The 14,818-nt window shown below is 34.5% G+C and overlaps 1 protein-coding gene across 2 annotated transcripts; it reads right to left on the minus strand.

Moving 5' to 3' along the window:
- Nucleotides 1-4,490: 4,490 nt before the first annotated feature.
- LOC139865025 (UDP-glycosyltransferase 73C4-like) lies at nt 4,491-10,639 on the minus strand. Of its 2 annotated transcripts, none has more exons than XM_071853590.1 (2): nt 9,120-10,639; nt 4,491-4,571 (listed from the first exon to the last, which is right to left on the minus strand). In XM_071853590.1, exon 1 carries the CDS (start codon nt 10,637-10,639, stop codon nt 9,167-9,169), a length of 1,473 nt encoding a protein of 490 aa, XP_071709691.1. In that variant the 3' UTR covers nt 4,491-4,571; nt 9,120-9,166. The 2 variants fall into 2 exon arrangements, with proteins under 2 accessions (XP_071709691.1, XP_071709683.1); XM_071853582.1 differs by lacking the exon at nt 4,491-4,571 and adding an exon at nt 5,187-5,273.
- Nucleotides 10,640-14,818: the final 4,179 nt, after the last annotated feature.

Genomic DNA, 14,818 nt, shown 5'->3' on the forward strand with positions numbered 1-14,818 from the left:
GGATTCGAGGAATGTTTTGCTTGTGTCTATCTCATCAAACATTTATAAAAGCATTTCATGTATTCGCAGTTCAACATGTATTTCAAAAGCATTTAATAAAGCAGTTGTAAAAGTAGCGCATGTATTCTCAGTCCCAAAAATGTAAAGAGTAAAAGGGAATCAAATGAACTCACCATACTGTATTTTGTAGTAAAAATACATATGATGGCATTCAACAAGTGTAGGGTTGGCCTCGGATTTACGAACCTATTATTCAATCATGTATATTAATACATGTAATGGTAATCGAACAAAAATATATATATTATTAGTGATTTTATTCGTTATTTTATGTCATGTGTTTTATTACTATCTTAATTAGATATATTTATCTTTATATAGATAATCAACATTTATTACAAAAGTATTAATATGATTAGGTTTTATGTCATAAATATATTTTTATATAGAAAATCTTCATTTGATATATTAATAGTAATAATAATAATAATGATAAAAATAATACTAATTATGATAAAAAATTATGATAATTCTAATAATAATAATAATGATACTTAATAACAATAATAATAATTATAATAATAATATTAATAATTTCCAAAAATAACAATAGGTATTTGTATTTAGTTTAATCATACTTTTTCTTAATAATCATAATCATATCATTAACCTATTTTAAATCATAAACTAAATCCTAAATTTTATTTTTAAACCTAATTTTATCATTTTAATAATAATAATAATAGTAATGATTATAATGATTATAAATAATCTATTCATGTAACTTTTATTTATTAAATAATGAATTTAAATACTACCTTTCATATGTTGTAGCTTCCATGGTTGATAAAAAAAAAATTATGTCATTGCCTAGATTCGAACCCATGACCTCTCGATAACCCAACAGCCCCTCTAACCTCTGCACTGTTGACTTCTTTTCTGATTTATATCCCCACCTAATTTTATTTAACCTGATATATTTATTATTTTAATCCATGTTTAACTTCGGCCCACTCCATTATTTTGGCCCAATATCGAAAATAAGCCCGATAGATTTATTAACCTAGCCCAATCTTTATTTGGTTATAACACAAATTCATGAATTAGGTTGGATCAGTAACCATAATCAGGAAAAAATAGCAGATGGGGTCATCGATTCTTCATCAATCATTATCAATCTCATCTTTATCACAGTATCGATTTCTTTTTCTATATATCCGGTTGAGGCAAACTAAACTATAGCATCATTTGATCACACTATCATCGTAACCTATCACCATCATGAATTATACATCATCTTCTCCCTTAACCTCATGAACCCATCGTGATATTATCAAAGTCGCTGTAATAGTAATTAGATACATCAAATAATGGCGAGGAGTAGTAGTTGTAGGTGGCTGTTTGAGGGCGAAGGTGGAGACCGTTGGTAGTATGGTTTGTAGTGTTTTGAAATGTTACGTTAAGCTTTTGATTGAAATAGAAACAGAAGAGTAACCGGTTACATCAGTGAGGGTTGTCGAATATAATAGCAGAGAAATGAACCGAGGAGGAAACGAATTGCAGGTTGATGATGAGTTTTGTTTTGGAAGGTAACGATAGTGATGATTTTGGTTTGATGGTGTTCTTGGGTCTAATATTACAACAAGGAGAGGAGCAACAAGTAGTAAAATAAGTGGGTTTGGTGATGGTGTTGGAACATGAAAGTGATGGTTGCAGTTTGTAAAAGAGAAAGAAAAATGGTGTGTTCTTGGATTTAGTTGCAACAGAAGGTCATAAAGTGGATGTAATATATGCATTAATAGACGTGGTTTATTTGTATATGGTTTAGAGGTGTGTTCAACTGTAACAGAAAACATAGCAGTGGTTGTAAACAGAAAACGTAATTAAGAGAGGAAAGAAGAGAGAGATAGAGTTGGTGATGACGGGTGTTATGGTGGTGATTCGAATCACTACTAGCATCGAACAATTATGGGTTTCGATGGTAACCAAAACTTTAACAGTTCAAGTTTGATCGAAACCAAAATCAGTAACATTAGTCGGTATTGAAGGTGTTCTATTGGGTTGTTCTGAATAGAAGTCAAGCAGAACGAGTATCAGTTGATTAGCTTCGATTTGGGTTGGAATGTATTTGAACAAGAACAGTAGTAGCCAACAATAGATTAGCAGCTGCAGGTTTGATGATGATGGTGTCCATTGGTGATTAAACGTGGTTAACAAGGGTGGTGGTGATCTTCAATGGTTGTGGTAGTTTTATTTCTTGTATGTAATGAATATATATATATATAGGATAGCGATTAGACGGAAAACAGAAAAAGTAAAGCATACCAATAATATCAAGTAAGGGTTTTTGGGATAAAAGGAAAACAGAAAGTGGATTTAGTAAAGAAATTAAGTGGGTTTGTTAGATGATTGTAATGTATATGTATTTGTTTATGAATATATATATATATATATATATATATATATATATATATATATATATATATATATATATATATATATATATATATATATATTCTGTTGGAATAAGTCTCAAGTCTTCATGGAACCGAGTCTTTAGCTACACTTCGGATATTTAGGAGTTATTTGAATTAGTATTTTGTTTGTTAGTCATCATCCGTATTATATGGATCATGTGCCCGTTTGTTTTATGTTTTCGTTATTGTATTTGGATATATCAAGCTTTTGAGCTATTATTAATAAAAAAACGTTTACTGCCAATTGTTATAGCAAGCTTTCATTTTCAACTAGTGGAAGACACAAAATTTGTAATTGAAAAAGTTGGCATATCATGTCTCAATTATCTATATAAAGTAACAGAATAAATTATAAATTAAACAAAATAAAATGTGGGATAAAAGCTAGCATGCTTGTAATTTGCATGTTATGCCGACAGTTTTTACGGAGTGTTATATCGGGATCCGTTGTAAATTAGTGACGGATAAAAGTTCTCAGAAAAATTCCATATTTTTAAATTAGCTATATTTATTTATTTTGGTCATTATGGTATAAAATTCGATCCTTAATTTGTTAAATAAAAATTACATCAACTGTCCCTCTCAATTCTGCGTAAAATATAAAAAGTGTTAAAACTTAACAAAGAGTTCCTAAATACATTTTTAATAAGCCTAAAATTTATAGAACTCATTTTTGTATTACCGTTTATTTTAAAATTGCATAAGTTTGAATTAAACTTGCTTAATTAACCATCGAATGATGAACGAGTGCTACTATCGTTTACAGAATGAATTTGAAACCAAATATATATATTTTCAATATACTCTGTATATATTTATTTTAATAATAAATTTTATTATTACATATATCATTTTATTTTACAAAAGTTAATTCTAATAACTACATAATATAATATTTCAAATTATATTAAAATATGCATATATACATTTATAAATATATATGTATCTATTTATAAATAGTTATTCGTGAATCGTCGGGAAATACTCAAAGGTCAAATGCATTCATGCAACTGTTCCAAAGTTTTCGAGATTCAACATTACAGACTTTGCTTATCGTGTCAGAAATATATAAAGATTAAATTTAAATTTGGTCGAAAATTTCCGGGTCGTCACATTAACTAAGCATGGCAACTAGTTGCAGATAGCACAAAAACCATCATGTAATAACTTAAATAAAATTCCGTACAATAATTCAAACAACGGTAATTCCATTCATAATAAGAAAATTGCATACAACTTCACAAGGTTCGTACAATACATGAATGAAAAATATGAAACTACTAACGGAAATACATAAAGAAATCTATTACAACAGTCCTAGGGTGAGGGTGGATAAATGATGTCCATCATGTGGGACACCTGGTCCTCGAGCTCAGTCACTCGGGCACGTAGGGTACGCACTTCCCTCGTCAGCTCCTCGATGGTGGGAGGTGCCTGTGGGGCAGGTAGTGTAGGTGGTGCCGGTGGTGCAGATGGTCCGGGAGATGCGGATGTAGCACTAGAAGTAGATGGCACAGTGCGGGCGACCTTACACACAAATGGATCAGCAGGATACGACACAACCCGCTTACGAGCGGTGACCCTAACTAACTGTCCATATGCGTTCACGAACGGGTTACCTCCATTAACCCCTGGAATAACAGAACCATCGTAGCGGTACCGCTTCTTCGGCGGGGTAGAGGGTGGCGGTACATGCTCCTCCTCGAAGTCCTCCTCAGAATCCTCCTCGAGATCCTCCTCGCTGGTGTCATCGGATGATGAACCGTCTGAATCGTCTGAAGGTAGTGCAGGTACATCACGGGGGGAGAAAGTGTCTGGCCAGTGGTCATGGCCCGGTATCTGACAGGTGTAATCGGCACGACTCGTCCGTCAGCGGTGCGTCTGACCCAATGTCCATGCTCATTATGAAAGGGACTGCCCCCGTTTCCCCAGGGATCACAGTACCATCGGAATGATGATGCGGCCCGAGAGTCTAGGGCTGGGTGGAGCTGGGATCTCCTCGGGTGGCGGTGAGTCAGCAACAATAGTAGGCAAGGTAGCAGACGTATCTGAATCGCTCTCGAAGTCAAAGGTCAGGGGCGGCATGTCCGACATCTAAACAAGGAAAAATAACTTTTTCCATATCAGTAAGACATATAGCAAGCACGTAATCAGGCATAATAACTACAGCAGCCTAGATCATCTATAGCAGTACATAGCATGGCAATAATAATAGTATCATACCGAAGTAACATGCAATCAAAAGCAGATAGTAGCATGCAGTAGCAAGAATAAGCAGTAGCATACAACAAGTTCATATAGCAGTAAAAGTAAGCAGTAGCATGCAGCAGTTCCGCAAAAACAAGTAAATGAGCAAGTTGTAGATTAGTCCTATTAGTGAATCCTACTAGACTCGGTCAAGACACACTAATGCAACCTAATTCCCTACAACCAATGCTCTGATACCAAATGTGACGCCCCGTACAAAATCAATGTGTACGGATCATCAACAACAGATCCGTTACACGGTTACAACACTACATGCTGTTTTAAAAATAAGTTTTGCATTCATGAAAAGATAACATCTTTACCAACGTTAAATGCTTTACAAAAGATAACGTGCTTCTACGAATAGAAAGCATTAACATAAGTACGTGACACAAAGGTCATTACAAAGCCATTGTTCAAATGTAACATAAGTTGTGAATGCAAAGTAAAAGTTCCATGATTGAGACATCTCTAAACAATGCAACGGAAGTCTAACACAGCGAGTCTGTAACAGCAAGTCTAACAGCGGAAGCAACAACGTCTAAGCACCTGAGAAATAACATGCTTTAAAATGTCAACACGAATGTTGGTGAGCTATAGTTTTTGTAAACAATGATATAATGTAGACCACGAGATTTCGTATTCAAAACAGTATGAAAAGTATATGCTTGTCCGTGTGCACCCGGTAACTAACTTAACAAGTAATATAAATATCACCCCCTAAAGTACACTTAGCGAGTGCGTATGTTCTCGAAGTATTAAGCACCCATTAAATGCTAGCGCGACTAGCCCGAGTGGGGATGTCAAATCCTATGGATCCATATCTAAGATTCGCGTTCACCGGTTCATAAACCAATAACTAAACGTTACCGTGCTAAGGGGAATATTTGTGCCGTTATGTCACCCACACATGTATAAAGTTTAAGTACTCGTGTCTAGTATGTTAAAACATAAAAAGCGCATGTATTCTCAGTCCCAAAAATAGTTAAAGTAAAAAAGGAGCTATAACTCACAGTGAATGTGCGGTAAAAGTCGGTATGAAAAGTATGCAAGTAGTAAGTCGGTCTGAAAGGTCCTCAACCTAAGTCAAAGGTTACTAAGTCAGTAAATTGTCCCAGAAGGTTTAAAAGTACGTAAGTAAAGTCCTAAGCATCATCATTATCATCATATTACGTAAAAGGTAAAGTAAGTTTTCAACAAGAATAGAGATCGAAACAAAGGGCTGACTTCGGGCAGCTGCTACGACCTCTATACAAACTGAAAAGACGTGTGGTCAGTGGACAAGGCTCCGTATGTGAGCCCTCTTACCGCTATCCAATTTTCAGATGCTAACTCGATGTCTTTTGACCGTGGCGACGGTTCAAGCGCGAGTAGGTCAGAAATTTTAGCACGTCATTACAAAGGCGTAGTGATTTTCGGAAGGCTATAAATCCTAAAACGTATATCGGATTTAGGTGAGTCTTAAACGAAAAGTCATCTAATCGAACCGAAATATCTGGAAATCAACTTTCCAGAAGTCCCAGGAGTCTGATCAGACCCTAAAAAACAGTAAACAAGTGCTCCGGTGGGTTTCTTGGTGCTTGATGCTCATCACGGTTCTCATCCTTGATGCGTGTAAGCTTCAAGTGTACAACTCTTTGATGTTTTAGCATCACTTTGAACAAGTTTCAACCATCAACATACAATGTCAAGAATAAGAAGAAATACAACTCACTTAATAGTTTTAGAAGGATGATGAACCAAGGTTACATCATGTTCTTAGTCTTAACACAAATACAAGTTCTATTTATGATTAAAGCTACAATCTTTAATTCAAATCAAGCAAGACCTTAAGTCACATAACTTAGATCAAAACAAGGTAATGAAACCCTAAGCTAGAAAGCTTGGATCCATTAACAATAATTATGAGATTTCAAAGCTAGAAAGCTTGAATCTTTTATGTTCTTGAAGATCTTTAAAGCAAGAAGCTAGATCTTCAAGTTCCATGAAGATTATAAACACAAGTTTTGATCTTTTAACAAAAACAAAGTGATCTTAAGCTACAAATCTAAGATCCATCAAAGCAATGAAGATTCAACGCTAGAAAGCTTGAATCTTTTATGTTCTTGAAGATCTCTAAAGCAAAAAAGCTAGATCTACAAGTTACACGAAGATCATAAACACAAGTTTTGATCTTTTAACAAAATAAAGTAATCATAAGCTAGAAAACTTAGATCCAACAAAGTAATGAAGATCCAAAGCTAGAAAGCTTGAATCTTTTATGTTCTTGAATGATTCAAATCAAAGTTTGAATCTACAAGATGTAACAAGATCAAAAGCTAAAAAGCTTGATCCTTTAATGATGATGATGATGTCGTGAATATGAAGAGAAGAAGAAGAAGAAGAAGAAAATTTAAAACTTACAATTTTAGTGTGAGAAAAACTAGAGAGAATATTAGAGAGCAAGTGTGTGTAAAATGAGAATGAGATCAAGTGTAAAATGGGTGGAATAGGCTTGGTATTTATAGTGGTGAAGGGTTGTGGTGGCTGGGGACAAGGGGACACCTTTTTGCTTTTTGCATGGTGGTGGTCTAAAGGCGGTGCTTGTTGTTGGAATCTCATGCAACATGTATGGTAATGGTTAACAAAAATGCTAGTATGTTGGCTCTTATTAATGGGTTTTTGTCTTTCATATTAATGGGTCATAAACTTATTAAAATTGGGCTAATTTAAGAGTCCATTAACTAGAGTAGGGTGGGCTTAAGTCCATTAAGGTAAAAAGTATAATAAGACTAACTAGTGTGCATTAGTAAATTACTAAGCGTAATTAAGCAACCAATCAGCCAAGTAATTGTCATTAGAAAATAACAATTAGTATTACGTAGTCATAATATTCCAATTACGACAAAAGTTTAACGTGTACAAAGTACATAGCTCGTTCTAAACGTTAAGTGACACTAACGGTCGTAGAAGCATTCGAGGATCAAGTTAAGTGATTACACACTTAATAACACGTTGTAAAATATTAATGAAAGTAATTAATCATAAATAATGATCCCAGGATATAATCTAACACAGTACGCACAAATACGCAGTTTCGTGAATATAAATATAAGTTGAAAAAGTTGGGTCATTACATAAGGTATGTACTCGGACCTGCTGAAGGTGAGGTTGAAGTCTAGCTTCTTAATAGTTCATTTGAAAAAGTGCAAGAGCAGGTGCATGACTGAAGTGAACTACCTATGTGAATGTGAAGTTTTGCAGCTTCAAGAAAGCTTTGGACTTTTAGCTTTGGATACATTCATGAAAGGATATGGACACATGGCTTGTAAAGTGTCAGGATATCTTTAGAGTATTTGAAAATTTATGTGTATGTTATTTTCAGGTATTCAAATGGGTTGAAGGGTTCAATTCTTAGAACACCCTGATTCTCGAATATTTGAAATGTGTAATGTACTAAGGTGGAAATTCAATCTTCAAGATATTTTCATTTATGCATGAGTTTTGTTTTATTTGTTTATTTGTCATGAAACGAATTGCACTAAATTGGAGAGGATTGTTGGAAATTTAGTGTAATTGAGGAATTTAGTCTACACTTGTAAATGGATAAAGAGGTACGGAGTGTACACCCATTAAATGATAGATTACCCGGACCCAAGTGGTTTTCTTTTAGTCACTTTAATGACTTTGTCAGCTCGAAATTTGACCAAGTGTTTTCGTGCTCAGTCTTCTTGGTAAGCACGAAATGTCGTGCTTAGTCTTCTTAGTAAGCACGAGTTGTGGTGCTTAGTATTCTTAGTGAGCACGAAATGTTTTCGTGCTAGGTATTCTTAGTCAGCACGAAATTTGACTAAGTGTTTTCGTGCTTGGTCTTCTTAGTAAGCACGAAAAATGACTAAGTGTTTTCGTGCTTGGTCTTCTTAGTAAGCACGAAATGTTGACTAAGTGTTTTTTTCATGCTAAGTTTTCTTAGTATGCACGAAATCTGACTAAAGGATTGTAGTTAAAAGCAATAATGATCTAATCATGAGTTAGTATTATTATGATGAGACTTTTAACCTTCTTGAAGATCAAAGGTCTTTGTGACTCTTGAGATGGATATACTTATGAAGGATTAATTGGCCATTAATTCACTAATGTCTTCCATGTTTGGGTGCCTATATAAGGATGAGAAATTATTCATGAAAAACAACAAACAAATCACCTAATACTCTCTAGCACATGAGTTCTTACTTTGTGCCAAAAGTTAGAACATAATCGCTGTCTTAGTGATATTCGTGTAATCCGGGCAATAAGGGTCGAATAGTTATTTTCTGAAAGTGATACCACGATTCAGTGATTTATCCGATCATCGATTATTTTACCCTACCCGAAAACTCCAAAAGGTCCAACATTAATTGCACTTATTAAACCAACCTGAATCACGTAAAGTACAAGTTCAAATTATCAAGAGTGAATCAGAATTAGCTAACATCCTTAATCTTGGTTTGGTTCCTGATATCTTCAATTAATTGTCTCAAATTTTCGTGGGACGATCCTCCCTCTTCGATTGCTTTACGCGCCAGCATACTAAGTTCTATAGCTCTTTTTCGTCTATCTTCCCTTTCTTCCATTAAAATCTCGATCGCCTTCTTGAAATCCTCACTCTTTACGACTACCCCAGACTTCTCTTCTTCACCCAAATGAACCACATTTTGAGCTCCAACACTTACTCCAATTCTCAACACTTGTACAACCAACTTCTCATTATAAAATTGTTCCTGAAATTGAGGCCACGTCACCATAGGGACACCAGCACAAATCCCTTCTAGAATCGAGTTCCAACCACAGTGAGTCAAGAACCCTCCGATCGCAGGGTGCGACAAGACAAGAAGTTGTGGAGCCCACCCACGGATCAATAAACCTCTATCTTTAGTTCTCTCTTCAAACCCATTTTCATCAATCCATTTCTCTATCTTCTCAGATTTATGACCCGCTCGAACAACCCAAATGAACGGCATTTTACACGCTTCTAAAGCTAAAGCTAGTTCCACTAGCTGATCAGGTTCAACCCGACTTATGCTTCCCAAACACGCATAAATCACCGATCCCGTTTCTCGAGAATCTAGCCACTCGAGGCATTCGTTTTTGTTAATCGAGGACTTATTACCTCTCTGCACCTGCTCTGTTGCATCTTTGTAACATAGTGATAATGGACCTATGCACCAAACTTTATCTCCTTTAACTCTCTTATATTCATCAGCATATTCTTGTTCCAATTCCCGAAAACTATTCACAAATACTCCGTACGCTTCGGCTTCAGATATTCGCACCTTTTCGCTAAAATCACTATTATGTCTAGATCCCGAATTGAACGTAAAAGGCAGTTGCGACTTTTTTAGTTCGATACAATCAGGCAAACCAGGCACAACAAACGTGTCCGAATCACCTACATTTTCATACACCTTTGAGAGGTATAACATATGGTTACACATCTGAGTGAAGCAATTCATTCCATCGAAAATAACTCTCGGAATCTGAAACTTTTTAGCTGTTTCACCAGCCCATAACATAAACGAATCAGAAACTATACAATCGGGCTTTCGTTCTAGCTTTTCGATATGTTGTTCAACTAATATTTGTAGTGATGCATAGCCCTCCATAAGTGCCTTTGCATAGCTAAAATTAGGGAGATCATCTAAGCATTCGCAGCCTTCTGGTAACCCAAACTCTCTATATCGAAACGGTAATTCGAGAAAAGTGATTGAAAGACCTGATTGAATTGCTTGATCAAGGATGGACCCAAATCTGATAGTGTTAACTGGGGTAGAGATTATTGTGACTTGAACACCATGTTGTGCTAGTAACTTGGCTATATCAATAGTGGGGATATAATGGCCTGGTGATCCTAAAGGTATTACAAGAAAGTGAAGATGGTTTTGTTCTTGTGAAGCCATATATATTTAATTTTCTAGAGTTTTGCTAGTTTGATGATTATTACAAGTGTATGAGATATTGGAATTGAAATGTAATTTATTTATTTTATTTATAGATAATTTAAGGGTAATATATTTAACCTACCTGTCAACGTTGGATACGATGCGGTGCGTGTAGATTACTAGATTTATTTGGACTATTAGAAAATTCCAATTTAGATGATTTTAAGATGTAGACAAGAAGATCGACGGCTAATAAACAAGGTGCCAAATACAAGTTACTTAAATGAAAGTGGATGGGCCATTTTTTACTGTCTATGAACATCCTATTTTTTAAACTTGGTGTATTTTATTTAACAAATATACAACTTAATTCTTCGATCTTGGGATCATTATGGCTGAGGACGACCTTCCTTGCTCTTGAGCTTGGTTGGTTTCTTCTAGCTGGGTGGTTTCGGGGGTGTCTACCGTAAAGGTGCATGAGTGGTTTTTTTGGTTTGCTACGGGTGGTTGGCTCTTTGCTTGCGCAACAACTTCCACCTGGCATGCCCTTCGAGTTGCTGTCCACAAGGTCATTTGGCTCTATTTATTGAGGCAACTACAAGCATCGATTTAGTGGCGCATTGACTGCCGCTTAGAGCCTAAATTGATTTTCAAGCAGACTTTAAAACCCATGAAAATTTGATTCTACCATTTTCATGGCGTATATCTTTTATTTTTTATGTATTTATTTCTTTCTTTTTTATCTCATTATCTTTTTATTTTATTTTATTTTTTTTATTTTTTATTTATTTTTTTTCCTGGCCGGAGGGCCCCGCGGAAGCAATCTCTCTACCCTGAAGTAGAGAGGGGGATGAATTTCCTTTCCTGTGGGTGGAGAATCTTTTCTCGACTCGTGGTTAAAGAAACGACTTCTCTTCTATTCTAGAGTAGAGGAAGGATTGTCTACATCTTACCTCCCCCATACCTCGCATGCGCGGGATTGGGTATTGTTGTTGTTGTTGTTGTTGTTGTTGTTGTACAACTTAATTATGTTTGAAGAACAAACTCTGATGTCTTTTGTATAACATAAGAATAGTTATCTAACGTAACATCAGATGATTTATAATAACCGTGTGGTATTGTAAAACTTAATTATGGGTATGTAATCATTGTATGTATAAAGTTTCCGCTGTCTATTAAAAAAATGGACGGTGTTACAAGTTAGAAATATGAATCCGAGCTTGATTTATAGTAACTACAGCTAATATCGAAGAACCTAATTATTCGGTTAAAGATGATGATGAATGAAGCCTGAAGATGAAGATGAAAGCTGAAACATTTTTGAATCTGAATATGTTATTGTTACTTGTTTTTGAAAAACCAGTTTGATTCAGATTTTGAGAGACGAATTGTTGTAGATGAAGGTTAATCTCAATGAAGATACTAAAATTAGAAAGGTGGGATGAATTTGGTATGACATTGAAGTTTAGGGACGGAATAAAAAATTGTTACAAATTACAAGGACTACTTCAGTAATGTAATGATCCAGAAAATTCCACATTAATATATATATATATATATATATATATATATATATATATATATATATATATATATATATATATATATATATATATATATATATATATATATATAACGATTTAAATAAATAATGTAATTATATATTTTATATAAGTAACTCGATATATATATCATTGAAAATGGCAAGATTGTATTTGGACAAAAATATGGGACTTTCTATTTTTCACTTTTGATAAACATGCATATCTATATAAATTCGAAATTAGACGAGGACAAAATTTAATGTAGCTAGACATTTGATCATGCAAGCTGATGTGTGTGTATATAATTAGTCTCATTTAAATTTTGTTAAATATAAAATAAAGATTTCTAATGAGCAACAAAAGACTACAACATTTCGTATCAAGATTTCAAGTTAAAATGATGGAAATCACTAAACCTGCGTACTTTCACGAGAAAAATCATAATTAAATCATACTGACTCGAAAAAGGGTGATTCTGGTGTCCAGACGTCCGTAACTCAAAAATCTACAACTTTCATGAAGACACCATACGCGGACCGCGTACCTATCTACGCGAAACGCGTAATGTTTGTCGACATAAAAAGTTTGTCGACATAAAAAGTGATGGCGGCTTTAATTATTATATTATTATTTAAATAAAATATGCATGATAGGATCGAAGTTTTTCATCTATAAATTGAGAATTCGTTCTTGCTTTTAAACTACACATGCATATATACTTTTACATATTTTGATGTTATATTTTTATAAGTGGTAATATATTGAAAAGAGGTTATGAACGAGTATTTTTAATTCGGGTTTCAAACCGTTTTAAACTAAAGAAATATTGGGTATTGTTCGAGGTATTGTTCTTGAATCCAAGACCAACCATACAGTCGTCTACCATCATTACGTCTACGCAATTTGCCTACAATATTGAGTCTCAATATTGAACTGTGAGTTTATAGTCTCCCTTTTTAAATACTTTAAATATTTTTGGGCTGAGAATACATGCAATTTATTTTAAACACGATAAGACACAAGTACATACTAAATTCTACACTGAGTTAAACAGAAAATCCCTTAGCTTTGGTAACTAGTAGCTGCCAGTACATAGGATATGGACTGGTGGGCGCGAATAATTGTATATGGATCCATAGGGCTTGACATCCCCGTCCGAGCTAGAGCACTAGCCTTTTAACGGACGTATGTTATTTGAGTTTAAGACACGTTGGTTTGCGTGTATTAAAACGAATGGGGTAATTATCACTATAGCGTTAAGTTTAGTTACCAGGGTGCTCTGTTACGTAGAATCTATTGATAAAATTTTGATGAAATCTTGTGGTCTATCTTTATATATGTTTATGACTCGAGCAATTAAACCTATAACTCACCAACATTCGTGTTGACTTTTTAGCATGTTTTATTCTCAGGTCCTTAGAATGCTTCCGCTGTGATGCGCTTGTTGCCTGCATGGAGTCTCTCATGCTTTGTACAAAGTTTATTGCATTCAAAATAAAACTGCGTTGTGTAATAAATAAATGGATTGTGATGTCAACCTGTAAATTAAAGACTTATGTATTTCGGGGTTTTGCTTATACCTAAGCACTCGCCCACATGTTTAATGTATAAATTCGAAATTAGACGAGGACAAAATTTAATGTAGCTAGACATTTGATCATGCAAGCTGATGTGTGTGTATATAATTAGTCTCATTTAAATTTTGTTAAATATAAAATAAAGATTTCTAATGAGCAACAAAAGACTACAACATTTCGTATCAAGATTTCAAGTTAAAATGATGGAAATCACTAAACCTGCGTACTTTCACGAGAAAAATCATAATTAAATCATACTGACTCGAAAAAGGGTGATTCTGGTGTCCAGACGTCCGTAACTCAAAAATCTACAACTTTCATGAAGACACCATACGCGGACCGCGTACCTATCTACGCGAAACGCGTAATGTTTGTCGACATAAAAATTTTGTCGACATAAAAAGTGATGGCGGCTTTAATTATTATATTATTATTTAAATAAAATATGCATGATAGGATCGAAGTTTTTCATCTATAAATTGAGAATTCGTTCTTGCTTTTAAACTACACATGCATATATACTTTTACATATTTTGATGTTATATTTTTATAAGTGGTAATATATTGAAAAGAGGTTATGAACGAGTATTTTTAATTCGGGTTTCAAACCGTTTTAAACTAAAGAAATATTGGGTATTGTTCGAGGTATTGTTCTTGAATCCAAGACCAACCATACAGTCGTCTACCATCATTACGTCTACGCAATTTGCCTACAATATTGAGTCTCAATATTGAACTGTGAGTTTATAGTCTCCCTTTTTAAATACTTTAAATATTTTTGGGCTGAGAATACATGCAATTTATTTTAAACACGATAAGACACAAGTACATACTAAATTCTACACTGAGTTAAACAGAAAATCCCTTAGCTTTGGTAACTAGTAGCTGCCAGTACATAGGATATGGACTGGTGGGCGCGAATAATTGTATATGGATCCATAGGGCTTGACATCCCCGTCCGAGCTAGAGCACTAGCCTTTTAACGGACGTATGTTATTTGAGTTTAAGACACGTTGGTTTGCGTGTATTAAAACGAATGGGGTAATTATCACTATAGCGTTAAGTTTAGTTACCAG

The sequence above is a fragment of the Rutidosis leptorrhynchoides genome, chromosome 1, assembly GCF_046630445.1.
Source record: "Rutidosis leptorrhynchoides isolate AG116_Rl617_1_P2 chromosome 1, CSIRO_AGI_Rlap_v1, whole genome shotgun sequence".
NCBI lineage: Eukaryota > Viridiplantae > Streptophyta > Magnoliopsida > Asterales > Asteraceae > Rutidosis > Rutidosis leptorrhynchoides.

Coding starts and splice junctions, on each gene's coding strand:
- LOC139865025 (XM_071853590.1), bottom strand. CDS start 10,639: ATGGCTTCACAAGAACAAAACCATCTTCACTTTCTTGTAATACCTTTA.